Source organism: Choloepus didactylus, chromosome 15 (genome assembly GCF_015220235.1).
Source record: "Choloepus didactylus isolate mChoDid1 chromosome 15, mChoDid1.pri, whole genome shotgun sequence".
NCBI lineage: Eukaryota > Metazoa > Chordata > Mammalia > Pilosa > Megalonychidae > Choloepus > Choloepus didactylus.
Window position 1 is genome coordinate 58136810 of NC_051321.1, and position 24890 is coordinate 58161699.

General features: G+C 37.4%; 1 protein-coding gene and 1 pseudogene across 1 annotated transcript; both read right to left on the reverse strand.

The window, feature by feature from the left end:
• Positions 1 to 15097: 15097 nt before the first annotated feature.
• On the reverse strand, positions 15098 to 17017 carry LOC119509934 (annotated as a pseudogene).
• A 342-nt stretch (positions 17018 to 17359) lies between these two features.
• Positions 17360 to 17639, reverse strand: POLR2L (RNA polymerase II, I and III subunit L). Its single transcript, XM_037805158.1, is given in 2 exon segments — positions 17360 to 17576; positions 17579 to 17639. Coding segments are annotated over 2 exon segments (201 nt in total). The 3' UTR covers positions 17360 to 17436.
• Positions 17640 to 24890: the final 7251 nt, after the last annotated feature.

Consider the following 24890-nt stretch of genomic DNA (forward strand, 5'->3'; position numbering starts at 1 on the left):
TGAGGGTTTCTTTTTGTCCTGCTGTTTAACCAATGCTGGCATATATATTATATGTACTTGAAAGGAAGGTGTATCTTTTCTTTGAAGGACACAAACTAGAATCATTACAGTTAAGTATATGATTTATTTATCCTAGTTTGTGCCCTTATGTTTTATTTCCCTTGTCTATCAAAATAAGTGAGTTGGGTAAATATCTCCCAATATGTGATTTTACTAAATATTTTTTATGTTTTCTAGAGTTTTGGTTGATGTCTTTAGTTACCATGCTAATCAGTGCATGATATTTATGACATTCTTTTTGGATTATACTTTTTATCACTCGTAAATATTTATCTTTGCCAATTTAAAGGCTCCTTTCTTTTTTGTTAGAATTGGTATACCTTTGTCTATCTTTTTTATATAGATTTTTTTTGTTTTATCTTGTTTTTAATTATCAAAGAAATGCAATCTTGTTTCAAAAATTCAAACAAGGGAGTACGTAGAGGAAAATCAGAAAATTCCACCTTCATTGCATCTTATATCTCAATGATAATCACCCCCTCATAAATAAGTAATATTAGCAATTTGGTGGTATCTTTTCAGATAATTTTCTATATTTTGCCTCTATATATTAACTCACTTTTTTTTAAAATTCATTTTATTGAGAGATATTCACATACCATGCAGTCATACAAAACAAAGCATACATTCAATTGTTCACAGTACCATTATATAGTTGTGCATTCATCACCTAAATCAATCCCTGACACCTTCATTACCACACACACAAAAATAACAAGAATAAAAATTAAAGTGAAAAAAGAGCAATTAAAGTAAAAAAGAACACTGGCTGCCTTTGTTTGTTTGTTTGTTTTCTCCCGTTTTTCTACTCATCCATCCATAAACTAGATAAAGGGATGTGTGGTCCATATGGCTTTCCCAATCACAATGTCACCCCTCATAAGCTACATTTTTATACAATCGTCTTCAAGATTCATGGGTTCTGGGCTGTAGTTTGATAGTTTCTGGTATTTACTGCTAGCTACTCCAATTCACTAGAACCTAAAAAGGGTTGTCTATGTTGTGCATAAAAGTGCCCACCAGAGTGACCTCTTGGCTCCTTTTGGAATCTCTCTGCCACTTTAGCTTATAAAATTTCCTTTCATGTCCCCCTTTTGGTCAAGAAGATGTTCTCCATCCCATGAGGCTGGGTCTAGATTCCTCCCCGGGAGTCATATTCCACGTTGCCTGGGAGATTCATTCCCCTGGGTGTCAAATCCCACGTAGGGGAGAGGGCAGTGATTTCACCTGCCAAGTTGGCTTAGCTAGAGAGAGAGGGCCACATCTGAGCAACAAAGAGGCATTTGGGAGGAGGCTCTTAGGCACAATTATAGGGAGGCCTAGCCTCTCCTTTGCAGCAACAGTCTTCCCAAGGGCAAGTCCTGTGGTAGAGGGCTCAACCCATCAAACCACCAGTCCCCTATGTCTGTGAGCACATCAGCAGCCATCGAGGTGGGGAAGCCCAATATCCCTGCATTCTCCACCAGCTCCTCAAGGGGGCTCTGCATATTTTTTTCATTGTTTTTTTTTTTAATTCTTTTTTTTTTAAATCAACTATATTTAAAAAAAAAAAGTACAATAAAAAAACATTTCAAACAAACCATACGAGGGAGTAAGAAAAAGACAACTAACCTAACTACTTTACTTCCAACATGTTCCTACTCTACCCCAAGAAAATAACCTAATATAGCAACATTTCTGTGAACTTGGTCCTACCATACCCATCAGAAATTAACAGACCATAGTCATTCCTGGGCATTCCCAGAACATTAAATTTACCCTCAATAGCTTATCTGTTTTTATTGGATTATAATTCCCCTTTCCTTAATTGCTCTCTATCGCTAGTTCCCCTACATTCTACATTATTAACCATTTGTTTTACATTTTTCAATGTTCACATTAGTGGTAGCATATAATATTTTTCTTTTTGTGCTTGGCTTATTTCGCTCAGCATTATGTCTTCAAGGTTCATCCATGTTGTCATATGTCTCACTACATCATTCCTTCTTACTGCCGCATAGTATTCCATCGTGTGTATATACCACATTTTATTTATCCACTCATCTGTTGAAGGACATTTGGGTTGTTTCCATCTCTTGGCAATTCTGAATAATGCTGCTATGAACATTGGCATGCAGATATTTGTTCATGTCACTGCTTTCAGATCTTCCAGGTATATACCGAGAAGTGCAGTCGCTGGATTGAAGGGTAACTCTATATCTAGTTTTCTAAGGAACTGCCAGACTGACTTCCAGAGTGGCTGAACCATTATACAGTCCCACCAACAATGAATAAGAGTTCCAATTTCTCCACATCCTCTCCAGCATTTGTAGATTCCTGTTTGTTTAATGGCAGCCATTCTAATTGGTGTGAGATGGTATCTCATTGTGGTCTTAATTTGCTTCTCTCTAATAGCTAGTGAAACTGAACTTTTTTTCACGTGTTTCTTGGCCATTTGTATTTCCTGTTCAGAGAACTGTCTTTTCATATCTTTTGCCCATTTTATAATTGGGCTGTCTGTACTATTGTCATTAAGTTGTGGGATTTCTTTATATATGCAAGATATCAGTCTTTTGTCAGATACATGGTTTCCAAAACTTTTTCCCATTGAGTTGGCTGCCTCTTCACCTTTTTGACAAATTCCTTTGAGGTACAGAAACTTCTAAGCTTGAGGAGTTCCCATTTATCTATTTTTTCTTTTGTTGCTTGTGCTTCGGGTATAAAGTCTAGGAAGTGGCTGCCTAATACAAGGTCTTGAAGATGTTTCCCTACATTATCTTCTAGGAGTTTTATGGTACTGTCTTTAAATTGAGATCTTTGGTCCACTTTAAGTTAATTTTTGTGTAGCGTGTGAGGTAGGGGTCCTCCTTCATTCTTTTGGATGCAGATATCCAACTCTCCCAGCCCCATTTGTTGAAAAGACTGTTATGTCCCAGTTCAGTGGTTTTGGGGGTCTTATCAAAGATCAGTCAGCCATAGATCTGGGGTCTATCTCCGAATTCTCAATTCAATTCCATTGATCAATATGTCTATCTTTGTGCCAGTACCATGCTGTTTTGGCAACTGTGGCTTTATAATAAGCTTCAAAGTCAGGGAGTGCAAGTCCTCCCACTTCGTTTTTCTTTTTTAGAGTGTCTTTAGCAATTTGAGGTATCTTCCCTTTCCAAATAAATTTGATTACTTGCTTTTCCAAGTCTGCAAAGTAGGTTGTTGGAATTTTGATTGGGATTGCATTGAATCTGTAGATGAGTTTGGGTAGAATTGACATCTTAATGACATTTAACCTTGCTATCCATGAACATGGTACATTTTTCTGTCTTTTAAGGTCCCCTTCTATTTCTTTTAGTAGAGTTATGTAGTTTTCTTTGTATAGGTCTTTTACATCTTTGGTTAAGTTTATTCCTAGGTACTTGATTTTTTTAGTTGTTATTGAAATTGGTATCTTTTTCTTGAGTGTCTCTTCAATTTGTTCATTTCTGGCATATAGAAACGTTACTGACTTATGTGCATTAATCTTGTATCCCACTACTTTGCTAAATTTATTAGCTTTAGTAGCTGTGTCATCTATTTCTCAGGGTTTTCCAGATATAAAATCATATCATCTGCAAACAATGACAGTTTTACTTCTTCCTTTCCAATTTGGATGCCTTTTATTTCTTTGTCTTGCCGGATTGCCCTGGCTAGCATTTCCAGCACAATGTTGAATAGCAATGGTGATAGCGAGCATCCTTGTCTTGTTCCTGATCTTAGAGGGAAAGTTTTCCAGTCTCTCACCATTGAGTAGTATGCTGGCTGTGTGTTTTTCATATATGCTCTTTATCATATTGAGGAAGTTTCCTTCAATTCCTACCTTTTGAAGTGTTTTTATCAAAAGGGATGTTGGATTTTGTCAAATGCTTTTTCAGCATCTATTGAGATGATCACTTGATTTTTCTCTTTTGATTTGTTAATGTGTTGTAATACATTGATTGATTTTCTTAGGTTGAACCATCCTTCATGCCTGGAATGAACCCCACTTGGTCATGGTGTATGATTTTTTTAATGCGTCTTTGGATTCAATTTGCAAGTATTTTGTTGAGAATTTTTGCATCTGTATTCATTAGGGAGATTGGCCTTTAGTTTTCCTTTTATGTAGCATTTTTGCCTGGTTTTGGTATTAGATTGATGTTAGCCTCATAAAATGAGTTAGGTAGTGTTCCATTTTCTTTGATGCTTTGAAAGAGTTTAAGTAAGATTGGTGTCAGTTGTTTTTGGAAAGTTTGGTAGAATTCCCCTGTGAAGCCATCTGGCCCTGGGCATTTATTTGTGGGAAGCTTTTTAATTACTGATTGGATCTCTTTGCTTGTGATGGGTTGATTGAGGTCTTCTATTTCTTCTCTGGTCAGTCAAGGTTGTTCGTTGTTTCCAGGAAATTGTCCATTTCCTCTACATTATCCAATTTGTTGGCATACAGTTTTTCATAGTATCCTCTTACAATTTTTTAAATTTCTTTGGGATCCACAGTAATGTCACCTTTCTCATTCATTATTTTGTTTATATGGGTCTTCTGTCTCTTTTATTTTGTCAGTCTAGCTAGGGGCTTGTCAATCTTGTTGATCTTCTCAAAGAACCAACTTTTGGTGATATTTATCCTCTCTATTGTTTTTTTTGTTCTCTATGTCATTTATTTCTACTTTAATCCTTGTTATTTCTTTTCTTCTACTTGGTTTAGGATTGGTTTGCTGTTCATTTTCTAGCTTCTTCAGTTGATCCATTAGTTCTTTGATTTTAGCTCTTTCTTCCTTTTGAATATGTTTAGTGCTATAAATTTTCCCCTCACTACTGCTTTTGCTGCATCCCATAGGTTTCGGTATGTTGCATTTTCATTTTCATTCATCTCTATATATTTAGCAATTTCTCCTGCTATTTCTTTTTTAACCCACTGATTGTTTAGGAGCATGTTGTTTAACCTCCAGGTATTTGTGAATTTTCTAAGTCTCTGATGGTTATTGACTTCTAATTGTATCCCATTGTGGTCAGAGAATGTGCTTTGAATAATTTTAATTTTTTTAAATATATTGAGGCTTGTTTTATGTCCCTGCATATGAACTATTCTGGAGGAAGTTCTGTGAGCACTAGAGAACAATGTATATCCTGGTGATTTGGGATGTAATGTTCTATATATGTCTGTTAAATCCAATTCATTTATCAGATTGTTTAGGTTTTCAATTTCCTTATTGGTCTTCTGTCTGGTTGATCTATCTATAGGAGAGAGTGATGTGTTGAAATCTCCCACAATTATTGTGGAAACATCAGTTGCTTCCTTTAGTTTTGCCAGTGTTTGTCTCGTGTATTTTTTGGCACCTTGATTGGGTGCATAACATTTATGATTGTTATTTCTTCTTGTTGAATTGCCCCTTTTATTAGTATGTACTGGCCTTCTTTGTCTCTCATAACATACTTGCATTCAAAGTCTATTTTATCTGACATTAATATTGCTACTCCTGCTTTCTTTTGGCTGTAGCTTGCATGAAATATTTTTTTCCATCCTTTCACTTTCAATTTCTTTGTGTCCCTGTGTCTAAGATGAGTCTCTTGTATGCAACATATTGATGGTTCATTTTTTGATCCATTCTGCCAATCTTTATCTTTTAATTGGGGAGTTTAATCCACTTACATTCAACGTTATTACTGTGAAGGCATTTCTTGAATCGGCCATCTTATCCTTTGGTTTATGTTTGTCAGATATATTTTTTCCCTCTCTCTCTTATTCTCCTTTAATGAACCAATATTGAATCTCTTTAGGTCTGAACCTTTCTCCATCTCTCTCTCTCCTTTCTTTGTTTCTCTGTCGGTAGGGCTCCTTTAGTATCTCAAGTAAGACAGGTCTCTTGTTAGCAAATTCTCTCAGCATTTGTTTGTGAAAAATGCAAGCTCTCCTTCAGATTTGAAGGAGAGCTTTGCTGGATAAAGATTTCTTGGTTGGAAATTTTTCTCTCTCAGAATTTTAAATATGTCATGCCACTGCCTTCTCGCTTCCATGGTGGCTGCTGTGTAGTCACTACTTAGTGTTATGCTGTTTCCTTTGTATGTGGTGAATTGCTTTCCTCTTGCTGCTTTCAGAACTTGCTTCTTCTCTTCCATATTTGACACTGATATCAGAATGTCTTGGAGTGGGTTTATTTGGATTTATTCTATTTGGAGTTCACTGGGCATTTATGTTTTGTGTATTTATGCTGTTTAGAAGATTTGGGAAGTTTTCCCCAACAATTTCTTTGAATACTCTTCCTAGACCTTTACCCTTCTCTTCCCCTCTGGAACACCAATGAGTCTTATATTTGGACATTTTATTTTATCTATAACCCTGAGGTCCGTTTTGATTTTTTCGATTTTTTTCCCCATTCTTTCTTTTGTTCTTTCATTTTCTGTTCTGTCATCCTCTAGGTCACTGATTAATTGTTCTGCTTCCTCTAGTCTTGTACTATGAGTATCCAGAATCTTTTTAATTTGGTCAACAGTTTCTTTTATTTCCATAAGATCGTCCATTTTTTTATTTACTCTTGGAATTTCTTCTTTATTTTCTTCTAGGGTCTTCTTCATGTCTTTTATATCCTGTGCTATGCTATTCTTCATGTCCTTTATATTCTGTGCCATGGTCTTATTGCTCATTTTTAGTTCTTGAATAATTGCTCCAAGTACTGTGTCTTCTCTGATCTTTTGATTTGGGTGCTTGGGCTTGGGTTATCCACATCATTTGGCTTTTTCATATGCTTTAAAATTTTCTGTTGTTTTTGGTCTCTTGGCATTTGCTTAACTTGATAGGGTTCTTTTAGTATTTGTAAACTGATTAAAACTCTTATCTCTAATTTGTCAGACCTACAGCTTTGTGGAGAACACTTTCTCTAACTAACCAGCAGGTGGCATCCATGAGCCACATATTCCCCTCAAGCCTGTTCTCCCCCACTTTGTCTTTGTGGTGAGTGGGGGTGTGAGTCTTGTGGAGTCCAATTGGTGCACCAAGCTTGTGTGTGTAGTTGGTGTTGCCCTCCCTGCTTATGGGGCATGTGTCTGAGTGGTTAGGGAGTGGGGGTGGCTCTAAGAATCAAATCTCCCTGGTGTTACTGGAGATTTAAAGCTGCTGCAATAGTCTAATCCTTCAGTTCAGTCCTGCCACAGTTTGTCTCTGCTGCTGACCCACAAGTCCTTGGTATTTTTCTATGGCCCCTGGGAATTGTGAGTGTGTCCCTCTTCCAGGCCATGCACCCCCAGGTCCTCTGTTGAGGGATGACTGTGCTATGTCACAGGTGAGCACCGTCCCCTAGGGTGGTTCTGGGCTGCAGGGCTGTGTAGGGGCGTTCCCAGTCTGCTGAAGGGGTGGTTGAATGGGGTGTGTTAATTCACACAGTTCTGCCTTCCCAACTCTGGAACAAACAGCTGAGGGTGTGGGAAAGGCTAATGTCCACACCCGATTTTGTGGTGTGTGTGCATTTTGTTGGAAACACTGGGTTGTCTGGGGCAGCTCTGGGCTGTGGATTCGGCACCTGGCAGGGGTGTTCCCTGCCCACCGGGAAGATGGCTGTAAGGGGATGCCCCCCCTTTCTTGGGAAGTTGTGGCGTTTAGTGAATTTTCTCAGCTTCTGGACTTATTGCCTTGTGTCTCAGAGCTCTCTTAGCTCTGCTCTTGTCTGGGCCCAAATTGGAAGTCTTTGAGGCTTTCTGTAATGGGCTTCTTAGAGTAATTGTTTTAGAAAAAGAGAAAAGTTAAAACAAACAAACAAACAAACAAACAAAAAAAACGAAGAGCTCTCCTTGCAGATCTAATGGGCTATTGAAATGCTAAGAGACAAGGAGATTAGGGCCATTAAGGAACTGATACAGGGAGCAGAGAAACCGGCTTTTCAGGCAAGGAAACTTGCCTTCTGGATTTGCATATGAGCCTGACTCTGCCTGAGCTCTGCCCTTCCCCATTCTATGTTCACCAGAACTCCAGAAAGTCTCTTCTTTTATTTTTGGGTTTTCCTTGCTGTTTTTGCTATCCCTATCTCCTCTCCACTGGGCTGGCTGCTCCCGGATTCTCCAGTGTTTGGTCTCGGTCTATCTATGTTTGGAGTTTGGATCAGTGGAATGAGTTTCCGATAAGAGCCGCAACTGCAGTTCTCCCTCCTCGTTCCCAGCGCTGACGGCCCCTCTTCCCATGGGAGTGAGCCTAGAAGGGAGGGACTCAGGTTCTCTGGCCATGAAAACTTACAGATTTCACTGGTCTCAACTGTTCCATGCATCCATGAGTGTTCTATGAAGTATGTCCAAAGTCAGATTGCTCTGCAGTGTCCAGCCCACGCAGTTCCTGGCTTTCTACCTACTGCCCTGGAGGAGTAACTAAAACGTACACCTCACCACTCTGCCATCTTGCCCTGCCCTCACCATTTTTATATAAAATAAAAAATGTATATATATTCAACTCAGCATAGTCCCTGACTTGGTTAAGGTGACCAGCTATCACTTTATTAGGCTACCAGAGGGAGAGTGAGCACTCTTTGAAGGAAGATAACATTATCTGGAGATTCTACAATTTTTAATACACAATTTGTAGTATTTAAAAAATTATTAGACATTATCATTAAATTAAAAAATTAATTTAATTAATTTAATTAATTTAAAAAGAAAGAGCATGAGCTAGAGCATGTGACCCAAATGAAAAGAAACTCTGAATACCATATAGTTCCATAGAGAATCCACATATTGGAATTAGCTGAAAAGGATGTTAACATTACTATGATTAATATATTCAAGAAAATAGAAAGATGGAGAAATACATATTTAAAAAAAGTAAATTTCATCAGAGAATTGATAACATAAGAATAAATGGATATTCTAGAAATGATAAAAAGGATCTCATTAAATGAATTTTTCTTAAACTTGTTGCCTCATTTATCAATTTCTCCCAGATATACTTTCTTGACAATATAGTTTAGTTTTTTTCAAACTAACTTTTGTCATTTAAAAATAAATATCAGCATTGAAACGCCATACTTGAATTTCAGAATTAAGATGGCATCCACGAGTCCCATAAATGATATGCTACAAAGAGAAGCCCGGTGATGGAGGATTGTTTTGAACTGGAGTCAAAAGGGTATCCTCGAAGCATGGTTTAAGTGGAACCCTAACCCTGGTATAGCTACCAGGGAACAGCTAGCTAAAGATACTGGTATTCCAGAGCCTAGAATTCTGGTTTGTTTTCAAAACCACAGAACACAACTGAAGTCTAGAAGTCCGTAGGAGAAGAGCAAACCCAGGTTCAGGATCAGCCTTTGCTTAAGACTCAAGAATATTTAGCAGCAGGACACAGAAGAAACTGGTTATACCTGACAAGATCTCAGATCAGTGTCCTAGTTCAAGCCTTTGAGAAGAACCAATTCCCTGGTATCACTACTAGGGAAGAACTGGCTAAAGAAATAGGCATTCTAGAAGCAAGAATTCAGATATGGTTTTAGAACCGAAGAGCACAGCACCAGAAGTGGAGCAAAGGGGAACCCGTGAATTCCTTGGCAGATGCCCCAGATATGAGGAAAGACCTGACTGTTCAGTAGCACCAAAATGACCATTCTACTGTCCGAAGCAGGTCCCATGATATTCCTCCCTCCAATTCTTTCATTATCAGCCAAAATTCTTGTCTTATACTTGACACATCCTTTGTTCCTTGGGATCCCTTTGAGGTTCATGCAAGCCAGGCACCAACTATCCTGGTGGTCCAGCCCACCCAGTCTGTGCAGGGGGAGGAGAACCCTCACCCACCTCTGACACCAGTGAATCAGCTGCCAACAGTACTGCCTCCAGAAAGGAAGTTCTTAGATACTGAGACTCTTTTCTGTCCCCAGGACCAAGGAAAATGCCAGGATCGCAGTGAACCCATTGACCTGGAAGTACTAGAGTCAAAGAACTATTTGTAGTTTAAGCTTCATAATAAAAAGCAGTGGAAGGATGTAAGTCAACAAGACATAACTTTCTTTATTGAATGGTAGGATGAGGGCTGCCAAGCTCTGATTGCACAGTGGGAGCCTCCTGAAGGGACACTGGTATCCAGGACTCAATAAGAGACCTGTGGCAGCATTTGGTATGGTCAACTGTCCAGCTGCACCGGCCTTGTTTAGAAGCATCAAGGCTTTAAGTCAGCATCTGCCATCCACAGATTGAAAGCAAGAGGTACAACCTTTTCTGAATTCAGATCCCCAGGAGCAGGACTCAAGCATCCAAACCACCCTTCATCAAGGAAGATTTTCAGGCTCTGCTCCACATGCTATGAAGCTCAACAGGGCCTCAGCTTCAAGAGGAGGAGGATGGCATTCTCACCACCCTAGTCCAGATCTCTTTTCCTTTGATGCAGAATCAGTGGAATTGAAAGCATGATGAACAGAGAAGGCACTGTGTTCTGAAACAAAACTAATGCACAAGGAAGGACAAACCACCTGGAATTCCAGATGCAGATTTATACCCTGGCCCTATGTGGCGCTTACCTTCTTTATTCACTTCGTTGAGTAAATGCCTGTCCTGAAGCTGCACACTACCTCAGGAGCTCTGGAGGCTCTATGGGCACCTGGCAGTGGACATGTTTGCTGAATCCTTGATAAACAAAAGCATTTTCATGACAAATGTGACCTCCCCACTTTAATCATCATTTCTTCTGCAGTGTGGGCAATCCATGAACTGTAAATGAACTCATGGTAAAAGGAAAGGTCTGCCTGCACTTCTTTCCATTCTGGCTGTGGGAAAGTCAAACTTGAAATGGGGTTGATGTGTGGAAAATGAGGGCGTGCTATATTTCTTTATGATGTACATTCATAAAAATTGAGTTTTTCCCTAGAGTGAAGGTTGGAATTGGGAACTGGAAACTACCTCAGTATCCAGCAATAAGAGAAAGATTAAACATAGTACAATGTATAATATTATTTTTTCCTTTGCCCATTTAAAACATACAGAAAATTGCAAGGAAAATCAAAATAGTAACATCATATAATCACGGAATAGTCTATTGATGTTACTATTTCCTTTTTTTTAGGTTTTTCAGGTATTTTAACTGTATATTTCTCTATAACATTCCCAATTTTATAAAAAATTATACCTAAAAATTCTAGTTTGTCACCCTTATACTCAGTTTACTCCTTGGTTTTCAGTTGTAAAAATACAACATGGTGTAGCAGGCTGTATGGCATTTATATTGGTGTAATAAAAATATCTTTGAAAAATAATAAAAAAATAAATATCACTCCATAGTATTATATAGAAGTATCTCTCACTCCTTATTATAGCTGCATAGTACCTCATTCTGTGGATGTACTATAGGTTATTTAATCAGTCTTTTATTGAGGGACATTTGGATTGTTTCTCATATTTTGCTATTAAAAATAGTGAGGCAATAAGTAGTGATGTGCCTGCATCTTTTTCTGTTTTTGCCAGTATACATTTAGGATAGATTCCATGAAGTGGAACAGTTGAGTCTGCAAATAAATGTACATGTAATTTTGTCCCTATATATAGCTGTGCTATTTTTCATTCCCTCTAGCATTGCATGAGAATGGTGATGGTCTTCCTCTATGAAGTAAGATTGTGTTGGGTGCAGAGAAAGCCTTAGTTGGGGACTTTCTGCATCTCTTGTGCGCTCAAACATATCATCCAGAAACTCATGTATAATTAACTACATCATTATAAAATGGCTTTTAGAAAGGTAGATCACCTAAATCAAAATTCAGATTCTAGGTACAATTTTCTATTATGCCATCAGCATCCTGTGGCTGTAATGTTCTCAAATTATATAATAATGATCAGGCATTATATGTACACAACTGCATAACAATAATTTAATGGGCACATGCTAACATCTGCCAAATGCATCGCAAGACCTAGGAGGCCACGGTTGAGCAGAGGATTTTCTTCTAATTAAACAAACAAAAACCCCATTCATTGTTATTTTAGTTTTGCCTCCTTTCTCACTCTTATTATTTTCTTATTTTCTCTTTTTTCCTGACCCAACTTGTCATTTCTAATTTGTTGGTCTTTACAAGGATTTAGTTTTTGGTTGGACTGGTTAAGACTACTTGTTTGTTTTCAATTTAATCAGATTTTACTTTTATCTTTAATAATCACTTCCTTATATTTATTTAAAGTCTTTGTTATGTAGAGCGTTCATTTTTAGAACATTCTTGTTTGTATATGTATTTAATATATATGTTGCAATCTATAAATTTTCTCTGAATACATTTTGAGTACTTCTTAAGAGTCTTGGATATGCAGAGTTCTTGCATTGATTAATTTCTAAAATAGTTTGTAATTTTAATTTTGATTTGTTGTTTCACAATAAATATTTATTTAGAATAGTGTTTTAAATTTCGAAGTGGCTAAATATATGTGTGTATATATGAAAGTCATTTTTTGTAAGTTCTTATTTTATTACCTGTAAAAGATATGGCTTGTTTGATTTCCACTTTATTACATTTCTTTACTTTTTATGGGCTAACATATGGCAAATTTTATAAATGTACATTAGACATGCAAGAATTTGTAATCTCTGTTAAATACAGAATTCTATAAATAATTGATATTAAAGCAAGATTGATGATGAGATTTAATTTTCTGTGTCATTTATTTGATCTGTTGATCTCTGAAAGAAGCATGCTGAAGATTCCTATAATGTTTTTGAAATTGACCTCTTATGGTATTTCTAGCTGGTGTTTTTGCTTTATATATTTCCATTTTCTATTGTTTGGTGGAAAAAAATTAACAGCTTCTATATCTGTTTTTTTGTTGTTTGTTTTGGATTGTGTCTTTTTCAATATCAAGGAGGGATGTTTTTGATTAATAAATGTTATAATATACCTAGACTGCCAAATAATGAAACTTTTAGTCTGGGGGATAGAAACTGCTTTATTGTAAATTTCTCCTGGGTGTAATTATCTTGCCTTTTTCTCTTTGCTGGCTGTAGATTTGCAGAATTTACTCAGCTTCTACTTTTCTTCTATCTCTAGACTCAATGCCCAGTGTAGAAACTGCCATCTCCCTGCCACAGTTCCAACCAAGCTGTACTGGATTGTTCTCTTATAAACTTAGTTATCCTGGAAGCTATATTTCCAGAATCTTCTTTCTTGTATGATTCTGAGTTAGAGTTGGTCAAAAAGGAATTTGCATGAGATTTTGGGTGGTAGACTCAAAGTAGTGGCCGTTACTCTGTTGAGGTCTTTGCAGGCATTTAAAATGAAAAACAGATGCAGAATTACCCGGAGAGCATGTATTGTCCTTATATTTTTTTTGCTTGTTGTCCAACTCTTCTTCCAATCTGCTGCTCTTGCTGACCAATGGCAGCCTCAGCCCATCACCAGATGTTTGGCTGCAGAACTGTGAAGGCATTTACCACAGAGGCAACAACTTTTCATAGCCCTCTCCAAGATCAGCCTCACTTGTGGCTACAGATAGCTTTTCAGCTCCAACTTGTCTACCTGCACCAGTGCTTTAGCAGGTCAGTGATTCCTCTCTGATCATGTATTTCCCCTTTCTGGATCTCCACTTACACAACAATTCTCATAATTGTCACACTATTTCTCTGATTGAACACTTACTATTCTGCAAACAGATTCCCATCATTTCTAGATCTAAGTTCTCATGGCTTTATTTTGGAGTAAATGCCCGAGCCTCCTGAATGCTAGGAAGGGCATGACTGGCTTAGTTGCTTTGGAAATCATTTAATAATTCCAAAATCTATCTGATTTCTTCTTCCTGTACTCAATGACATTTTGATTGAGCTTCTCAAAATCTTCATGGAAAAATTGTTTCTTCCTTGTGGGGCTGACTTCTTCTGCATACAGTATATGTTGGAATTCATATTTCTCTGTCCTGTTTTCTCTGTCAGTGTCATGGCATTTGCTTTTTGTCTTCTATAGTTTTTTTAATTTTTAATTTTTTTTTATTTTGTGGTCTGATGACATTTTCCTGAGTTTTAAGTTTCTTAAGAATGTCTTCTTTTTTATACTACTCATGTCATTTTCTTTTAAACTGTCTCTATAATTGTACTTGAATTTGTCTTTTATAAATAACATATAACTGGATTTTGTTTCTCAATACATAGGGAAATTTTTGTCAATTAATGGAATAATTTAGCCCATTTAAATTTATTGTGAAATTTGATATTCTTGTATTTTTAAAAATTTTATTATATATATTCATTGAAAAATAATTCCTTGCTATTTTGTATTTTTGTTTCCTGTCATTTCTCTATCGACCATATTGTATTTGCTTATTTTGTTGTCTCCAGTGTTTATGAATGTTATTGTTCCTCTGTTTATTTAAAGATAATATAGATGATGAAAGCATATTTTTATTCCTTTGTAATATGAGAAATTTAAAATAATTGTATATCTTCCTTAATTCTCTATCAGGATATTTTTGTTTTTTTACATTGCTTCTTCTATTTCAATGTTATTATTTTTTAAATAGTTAAGAGGTCTTATTGTAGTGGCTATAATTACAGTGCTTGTTTGTCAAAATGAAACTGAAAACAAGTATACAAAATGGTTGATCACTAATTCTGTATTGAAAGCATTAAGAAGTTCCACAACCTACCACATAAACTGGTTCTGAGGTTATTTTTCCCCAAGATAGTTTAACAGCCTCAGCTTCTTCAGTGTTCATCAAAATACAAAAGGAAAAAAAAAGGGTAGGTTTCATATTTTTCCAATGGCAAATCTGACTGTTGCAGGAGAAGGAAGTGAAAGCTACTTCACAGTATACAAATAGGGGTGCTCAGAGTTGGGTTTTGCTTTCTAGAATGGAATGACTCTCCAAACTTGCATGTGTTTCTGTTGGTGAGACCCCAGGACCTTCTGAGAGATCTGCTCTAAGCACTGGGGATAATAGAGGCTCCCTTCTCTGGCAAGTGGTTTCAAACAAAAGCACTACATACCTGACCAAAATAAAAGTTTTGGTGGTTCCTTGCTCTCTTCTAAACTGATAGCCAAGGGCTGCTGCCAGTGCCCATAGCCAGCTGCACAGGCCCTCCTGTGGCAGTGGCCTGGCCACATGGGGGAAGTCTAGGGCCCTAGCCAACGGATGGAGGGGCCCTGGTCTCAGGTGGTGGCCTGGGCCTCAAAGTTGTTTCCCATGTAACCGTGCAAGCACAACTACAAGCACCAACTATGAAATACAGGGTAATCCAACGACAAAGTGTAATTACAGGTATCTCTATTGTAACCAAGCAAAATTTGATCATGGGTTTGATTTTTGTCACTTTCTTTCATGTTCCCAAAGGGAAACACAGATGATCAAATGTACTAGTATTCAGGTTGTTACTGCAAAACCTACACTAGGCGTATTTCTCCCTTTTGTGTGTTCCAGTGTTCTCCTTGTCTTTTATTGTTAACTATTTTTAAAAATGCACTGAGTTTGGGTTAAAAACTAAAAGCCAAAATGGATCTCAATACAGATCTAAAGCTAAGAGGAGGCACTCTTGGCTCTTCTAACACAGTGACTTCTGAAAGCCCAGATGCCAGTGTGCTTAAAATCCTTTCTCAGTGATAAACAGTGAATTGATATTCCTTTTTAAGAAATAAAATAAGCTGAGTATTATTGCATAGGAGTACCAGAAACTGCCTTACTGGAAACAAAAACTATATACATTAAATAAAAAACCTGTTTGCAGGCTGCATCTGCCACATTTCCAGCATGGTGCCATACATACTGTGACCAAAGACCCATGGAGACAGATTCTGACACTAAATACCACAGAGGAACGCAGTTGGCCACATGAGAGTAAAGCAGAGGGCAGATAGGAGGAAGTAAGAGGGAGTGAAGGAAAAGAGGGAGAAGGACACATTTTCAGTTCACTTCTGGTTTTGAGCTAATTGCACAGCCAGTCCAGTTCTTCGCCAAGTCCATCCCCATTGGTAGCACAGGTGGCCTGAATGTACCAGTTTCTGTGGTGTAGAAAATGCAGTCCCGGGTTATCTGTGATTTTAGCAGCATTCATGGCATTGGGAAGATCCTGCTTGTTAGTGAACACTAGTAAGAGAGCATCCCTGAGCTCTTCTTCTGCCAGTATCTTCGTGAAGTCTTCCTTGGCCTCGTTCACACGCTGTCGGTCATTGCTGTTGACCACAAAGATGAGATTGTGTGTATTCTGGAAGTAGTGGCACCACAGAGGCTGGATCTTATCCTGGCCAACTAAAAGTCCCACACAGTGAGGCTGATGTTTTTGTACTCTACAGTTTCCACATTGAAACCTATAGTGAGAACAGTAGTAACTGTTGCATGAAGTTTCAGTTTGTACAAAATAGCACTCTTTCCTGTAGTCGCCATGAGAATGTGCATTTCTTTTTTGCCAAAAGGCCCTTGAAGAGGTTAAAATATTTCCCATAAATATTTTATCTAGTGTAATCAACACTGGCCAGACAACCTCGCAGCACAGGCGATGGTGGCTTGAAATTTATGTGGTAGTTATGGTTAAGCTATATGATAAACTTCATTGATACCTTATGGTGAAATCAAGAAAGCACTAGTATAAGAGCATCTTATATTTGATGATATAATTTAAATATTAACTTGTTTAATTCATCATTTTCTTTCTCTCTTTCACTCTCTTTTTCCTATCTCTTTCACTTAAAGTCAGTTTATTTTTAATTATCTGTTAACTACTGATTTTGAGAGCCCTTTTCCCCTTTAAGGGGAATGTCTGTTGATGGAATTCTAAGAAAAATGCTTGCACATCTGAGAAAGTCTTTCTGCTGCCCACATATGTAAGTGGCTTGACTGAGTAGAGAAATCTTGGTTTACAGTCTTCATTCTCAAAATTTTGTAAATAGTTTTATCTTCTATCATTTTATGTTGAGGAAGAGAGTTTGGTATCAATAATTTTTGCCCCCATCATGTCCAAAATATTTTCTTCTCCCTAGTTCCTCATAATTACTTTTATTTATACATGAAATGTATATAGGATACCTTTAGAGTGCTGATGATTGTGCATTTTAATTAATTTTACTTAATACTTGGTATAAGCCCTTTTGATTTAAAGAATTAACCTTTATTTCAGCTCAAAGGTGTTTTGTTCTGTTACTTTTTTAGTTGTTGCCTTTACCATTTATATGTTCTTACTTTTGTATGTGTATTATCTTTCCTGATGTGTCATTTATTCCCCCTTTTTTTGCTCATTTTATCACTATCTGAAACTTCTGAATTAAGGGAGAAAAGTTGGTCTTCTAATTCTGTCTTCTGCAACTTGCAATTTTCTGTTCTCTTCCTCATTATAATTTTAATGAGTATAGTCATGTAATTTTTTTTTTTTTCCTGCTGCAGAAGCCTCTACTGGGTGGCTTCCAGAGGTGGGCGCCACCTGTCCACACAGCTGCGCTCAAGCGTGCTCCCCACCCCCCAGGTCCCCCAGGGTCACTTCTCCAGGGGAGCGTAGTTGAGCAGCTTCTCGATGAGGTCCACGTGGGCCAGCAGCATGCGGCGGCAGCAGTAGCGCTTCAGGCCCAGTGCGTCCAGGGCGTCCCCTTCGGTGTACTCGGCCTGCAGCAGCCCAGGTAGGCCTCCCGCTTGTTGCCGACGATCTTGCCGCAGGTGAAGCAGCGCACGGAGATAATCATGGCGGCGGCAGGTAGCCCACGGGCCCCGCATGCTCCGACCACCGGCCGTGCTCCAAGTTTCTGGAGGCCTAGTCATGTAATTTTGAAATATGAAAGTAATATTTGCTGATCTCATGTTGCTTCCATTTCTTAGACTCAATATTTTTATGAATTTCATTGACACTATTTAGAGAGAGTTTTTTCTCTCTTTTCTTGAATTAAATCTGTTTCTTTAGAGAAATATGACCTATATATAAATTTATATTTATATATATGTATGTGTATGTGTATGTGTGTGCACATCCTCCTTTTGAACTACTAAGTGCTTTTTTCCTAATCTTATTCATTCTTATCAGAAGAAGGAAATTTCTGTATTTTTAAAATGTTAGGACTTGTGGTGAATTTTTTAAAGATTATGTGGATAATCATTTGAATATTGAAGGCCCAGCTGAGGGGTGAAGAAACAGGTTATATTTGCTGTGGTTTTATTTTGGTAGCTCACAGGACCATTTTTATCTCTGTAGAGAATGAGAAGGAAGTAATAGTTAGGAGCAGCTGTTTGGGCAAGGAGAGTCTCTACTGTGTGCCTAAGCATTTCTTTTTCATGTTTGTCATGGTAGTCAAGTTACCTGTCTGCTCCTCCCATGCTCCAAACTATTAAAATTCCCTTGTTAGGAGCCAGCCTCAGTGGGTGGTTCTGGGTCACTTCCCTAGAGGTTCAGGTAGGATTTTATCCCCTGGGAGTCTGTCTACTGCTGTCTCCTTCAGTCCCTGCCTCTCTGAAGTTAAGCTCAAAATGTTTGAAGAAATGGCATTATTGTTTGAATGATATTATAGCCTCTTAATATACTAAGTTAAGGATAATATTTATTTTGGCAAAAAGATTTTGGAATGTTAATTCAAAATATGTCTCATTATTTTGTGGTCACAATTTTTGTACCCCTAGAGAAAACTGTTACTAAAGTAGGTTAATGTCTAATTATTAAGGCCAGTGAATTTCCTCCCGACTCTTATTTGATACTACTTCACCAGAAAATTTTTAATGAACAAACAATGGCAAGACTTTTGCTATTTTTCCAGGAACTTTCCAAATGCCATATTAAGTTCTCAGTTGTTCTTCATTCAATAAATATTTATTGAGTGCTTATGTTTCCTATACACAAGGCATGTGGGGCACAGGACAGATTAATTTTCAGCTAGCTATTTATATGTTTGATGTGATTTTCTTAACCTCATTCTCCATAACATAGTCACAGCTTAGAAAACAGGGAGAATTTTTTATATATCCTCAGAAAGTGCAGCTTTAGAGGCTAATTTAAGCAAAGTAAAATGGTAAGGCCTAAGCATACATACTCTGCCACTTTAGCAAAAAGAAATGTGGTATCTTGAGAGAAAAGTACTCCTTGAGAGAGCAAAATAAAATAGCTTTTCATGGATGTATTTCAGGAAATGATATCTTTGTTTGGAGATGTTTCAGAAACTAGGACACATCACCATGAATAATTTTCAGTCTTACAGGAGATAGAATGATGCAGTGGACAAAAAGCAGGCTTTGCAATCAGAAAGACCAGGTTCAAACCCTGTATTCTTGCCTTTGGGCAAGTCTCTTCACCTCTCAATTTTCTTATCTATAAATGGGAATGATACTATCTCCACCCCAGGGCTTTGGAGCAGTGGCTGGAGCATGTTCCCAAAGGCGCCAGTGGGATTTTATCCCCAGTGGCAACATTCTAGAGAAGGCTTACTTCTAAATCCTGCATTTTCCTCCCTGCTGAGTCAACAGTAATTTAGGCACTAACCACTGTGTTCCTGGTACTTCCAGCAAGTGAGTTGCTCCTATGATACCATGAATTTTTATTTAATAAATAAACTGTTTTAACGGTTAGTCTCTTGCCATATCAGGCCATTAGTGGTGCATATTAACTAGTGTCTATTTTTATTAATGGATAATTCTTTAATAAGCACCTCATTCTGTGGCAGTCAGTCTTATAACAAGCATGTGCACACACTCACCTCTATAAAAAGACTGTGACTTGGACACATGACAAATGTTTGAATTAATGTAAGGCATCAGAGTGATTCATCAGTCACTTAAAGGTCCATTTATATAATATCTCTCCTAACCTCCTATGTGAATAAAATGTTCTTGGCACATTTAGTAAGACCCTTGACAAGAAATCAAAAAGAGACCTCTATCCTGAGCTGATGAAATGATGTGCTCATATTCTTCCTATTATTTGATGGTCTTGGGAATTTAAGGAGGGCTTCTGCTTTGACCAAAAAAAAGTGTATTTTACAGGGACTAGAAGGCTTAAGTGCTTGTGGAGCTCCATTGTTTTTTCTTCTACAAGGAGACCTTGCTCGCTCATTCTGCATTTTAGGAAGCGCAATTAGTGTTTTTTTGAAGCAGGCAGAGAAGTAGATTGCTACACGTTAATCCAAGATTCTTAAGGTCAGAGGTGAAGTTATAAACTCTCACCTCCATGGGCAGTTTGTGTGACAATATGAAAGAAAACTCAACCTGAGTTCTGGGGCCAAGATTTTCTCCAAGCTTTTCATTACTTCAATTGAGATTCCAATTCTATCTGTGGCAGAGTGATTACTTATATTGTGTTCTCTTCTTTGAGGACACACTGCTAGGCTACATTTTTCATCCTCCTTTGTAGTCAAGTGTGGCCCTATGACTGAAGAGTAGGTAATAGAATGTGAGCCAAAGTGATGCATATTACTTTCAAGTTTGGACCAAAACATCTTCTTCGCATGCCTCTGTTCTTTCTCTTTCCTTGTCTCATGCTGAGAATCCAAAAGATGACTTTGAGACCCCTTGGGCATATCAGAGGCATAAAATGGAAGAAGCTTGGGTCCCTCAATCACCATGTTATATCATCACGTGACTGATAAATTAACTTCTCTTGTGTTGAACTATTGAGACTTTGTGGATGTTTGTTTACAGCAGTTGGCCTACAATGAAACATCATCCAGATGCATAGTAGCTTCACTCTACTCAATTCAGGTTCCAAATGGAAGCTACTTGCACTTTATTATCTGAATCCAGCCATCACTGTTTTCCTTTATTCTCCCTCTTCAATTCAGTGATTACATTCACATTTCTCAGAGTATGTTCTGTGGTACCCTAATTTCTGAGAATGTTAATGGATGTTACATTTTGTAACACTGGCTCAAAGATTTACTTGTCTATTTACTGCTGAACTTCTTAGAGCCTTTATATATGTGGGTCTTTAAGAGGAGACTATACCAAGCAGCATTTTTCAAGCATATTTTAGAATTTCACCCCTTTTCCCTTTCTTTTTATGAACATTTTATGGACCTAATAAAGACAATTAGATTCATATCATAGACTATTCCATCTGAGTTTTCCTGCCTCTCTGTTATTCCATTCAATTTCAGTGTGGCTGGCATTCACATTATTTGCCTTATATGAAGAGGCAGATATAGACAGTTGGTATCCAAGTTGTATAGCAACATCTTTAAAAATCAAGGTGGACCATTCATAAAAAAGATACTTCCTGTGTGTTTTAGTTGGATGGCGAAGGGAAGCTCCTCAAAACCACAACATTTCTCCCTCTGATAAATACGTGTTTCTGAAATTCCCTTAGAACTACTAATGGGTTGTTATGCAACAAACCTTAATGTAAGGTAGTCCATTTTTTCCAAGAGGTGACAGTTAGCTCACTAACATTTAGTTAAGTTGCAGTGACTGTCATACCAGTAATCAAGCTTTTGAGCAACAGGACATAGCATAGAGACATGTTGATTAGAGGTGGAATAGAAGACAAAATGGAATGGAGAGCTAAGGCTATTATTAGTTTGGTATGAAGTCCAGACAACCAGAAGAGTGGTAGGCTCTGAATTCAGACTTATCCAACTTATCAACTTAGTAATTAGAATTTGGGTAAATTGTTTTACTTCCTTAAGCTTCAGTGTTCTATTTGTAAAATAAATATTATAATATGATATCTGTCCCATAGGGCCTGGAGAATTAAAGGGAAAATACATAATTAACATTAGCTATCATTGTTATTGTTATTATGATGAATCCAGTGCTTTGGTTGGCACACCAAAAATGAGGCAATTATTTACCAATGAACCATATGCTTTGTTCAACAAAAGGGGCTCAGGGGGACATTGTTGAGAGGAAAAAAGTGAGTTCCTTTTCATTGACATTATATTTTTCATGCCATTCCAAAATTGTGGTCAAATCATCTTTACCCATAAATGTATCACATCATTTCGAAGGAAGAACAGGATTCCTTTTCCTTCCATCACCTGGAAGATTGATGGAGCCTGTGCTTAATACAATTGCATAACCTCTTCAATTTGGGGAAATTCAGTTTCAGCTATATTTTGGAGTTTAGGAAAGATAAGTATAGCTTGTGTTTTACTTTCTAGGTTATGTTATTAGTCAATATTTAATTCAGTGAAATGTTACCCCTTGGTAAAAGTAATAGGCTTTAAGGTATTAGATATCTTCTAAGTATCCAATAATTAATTATTAATACACTTATTATATGTGTGGTATGGTGGTTAAGAGGATACAGAAGTCAGACATTTTTCTTAAAGGAAAATATTAATACAGTAAGATGACAATATAATAAAATAAAATGCTAACTGAAATGGAAACAGCCTTTTCATTATTATGGAGACTTATTCAGCATGAGACAAGGAAAGAGAAAGAACAGAGGCATGCGAAGAAGATGTTTTGGTCCAAACTTGAAAGTAATATGCATCACTTTGGCTCACATTCTATTACCTACTCTTCAGTCATAGGGCCACACTTGACTACAAAGGAGGATGAAAAATGTAGCGTAGCAGTGTGTCCTCAAAGAAGAGAACACAATATAAGTAATCACTCTGCCACAGATGGAATTGGAATCTCAATTGAAGTAATGAAGCTTGGAGAAAATCTTGGCCCCAGAACTCAGATTGAGTTTTCTTTCATATTGTCACACAAACTGCCCATGGAGGTGAGAGTTTATAACTTCACCTCTGACCTTAAGAATCTTAGATTAACGTGTAGCAATCTACTTCTCTGCCTGCTTCAAAAAAACACTAATTGCGCTTCCTAAAATGCAGAATGAGCGAGCAAGGTCTCCTTGTAGAAGAAAAATTTTTTGTTTTATGTTTTTATGGTGTTTAAAATATAGATGTACAACCTGGTTGGAGAGTCAAAACTAGGAGACACACATATATGCAATTTATATAAACCAAAACAATAATACATAACCAAAATAATAGCTAGCACTTATTGATTGCCTGTATGTGGCAGGCATTTTTCAATATGATTTACAATTATTGGCACATTTAAACCTCACATCTCTTATCCGTTTGGGTAGATGAAGGAATCTAGGTATATGGGTTAAGTAACTTTCCTCAAGTCTCACTGCTAATAAATGTTGGAAATAGGATTTGAGTCAGTCTGACTTTTACCAAGAAAGACAATATACTTCATCATAACCACTGAGGCCACTGTTGCAAGCAAAGCTCTGTTATTGGTGGATCATGAGCCTGACATGGGCTATATGAAAACAAATCCAGCACAGCATGGGAATTCATAGGCTTTTATATTTTTGCACATGCATGTGCGCTACTTACCCTGCATAGATCATAAAAGTAATACAAAACTATATGATATAAACAATCAGCTCATACAATCCCTTTTGTAAAAAATAGGGGAATAGTAGCTCAGAAAGGATAGAGAGTTTCATACCATCTGGTTCCTGACAGAAGTAGGACCCCAAGTTTTTTGACCTATAGATCTCAGAATTTTAGGCGTTTAAATTTTTTTTGGTTTATTTTTACCATAGCGTTATGTAGATCCTTATAGTAGTTATCTATTGCTGTATAACAAATTACCTCAAAAGTTAATGGCTCAAAACAATAAATATTATCTCACAGCTTCTGGAGTCAAGAATCAGAGCATGGCTTAGCTGGGTGCCTGTGGCTCAAGAGCTCTCATGAAGTTGCAGTCAAGTTGTGGTCTCATCTGAAGAACTGAGTGGAGGAAGACCCACTTCCAAACTCACTGATGTGTTTGTTGGCAGGCTTCAGGTCAAAGGATTGCTGGCTTCCCCCAGGGCAAGTAAGAGAGAGAGAGAGAGAGAGAGAGAGAGAGAGAGAGAGAGATCCCAAGACAGAAGCTGCAGTCTGCCTCTTCTGCTGTGTTCTTCATTAGAAGTGGGTCACTAAATCTAATGCACCCCCAAGGGGAAGGGATTGTTACCAGGAGGCAAGAATCATTAGGGGTCTTCTTAGAAGCTTCTACCACAACTCTGGATTCTGGCTTCAGTCTTTTTGGGTACACATATCAAAAAAATGGTCGAATCACTATCTGCTAGTATCCCTCTTCATTCAGAGAGGAGGGAGGCTATTTGTCATAGGATGGGTGGAGATTCATACTTCTGCATTTTAACACATTTTGATCTTGCGTGAAGTCACCACCAGGTCTAATTGTAGAAACACAATAACACCATTAAGTCTATTCTTCTCACCACATATAATCTTGGCCATCTCTAACTCTCCCACCAGATGATTTTTCTAGGGGAAAAAGGATTTGTCAAAATCAGGGAAGACTTTAACATTTTAAAGACCTTGCATCTGAAAAGGTTTTCTGATACACCTTTTCCACTTGGTTCTTAGAACACATTCATGTTGTGAATATATGAATATCAAACTGAATAAAACTAAATTTGGAACACTATAAAAAGGCAAAGAGGTATATGTTTATCTTTTTTTGTCTCTTTAAAATAACATCAGCTGATCTTCAAAACAGCCCTGTGAGCTAAGTAATACTATTATTCTGTACATTAGAAAGGGGAACCTGAGAATTTGCTTAATATCATAATCTACAGGTGAATGTCAATCTTGATTGCATGGCTGCATAATTGGATCCAGGTAATCTATATGCCTCAAAACAAAACAATAGAAAAAAGGAAAAAGTCTGTCTTTGAAGGATGGGGAGACATCTTTCTATGCCTTAAACTCATAACTGCACATTCACCTATTCTTAGGTCATTGCTTCTGAAAATATTCCTTTATATAGAGACTGCTAGAGGGAGAGAAATAATGTTGTAATTTAACCCAGAGTTTAGAATAACCTCTAAAACTTTATTGGTGAGGTTAGAACCTGGCAAAGAACTATAATTTAAAAGCTTCAGGCTTTTCTCTGATTCTCCTTTCATACGATTTGTGGACATAAAGTCATTATGCAGATGTTCTTTTCTTTGAGAGAACACTTTGATAAACCTTGAGGCT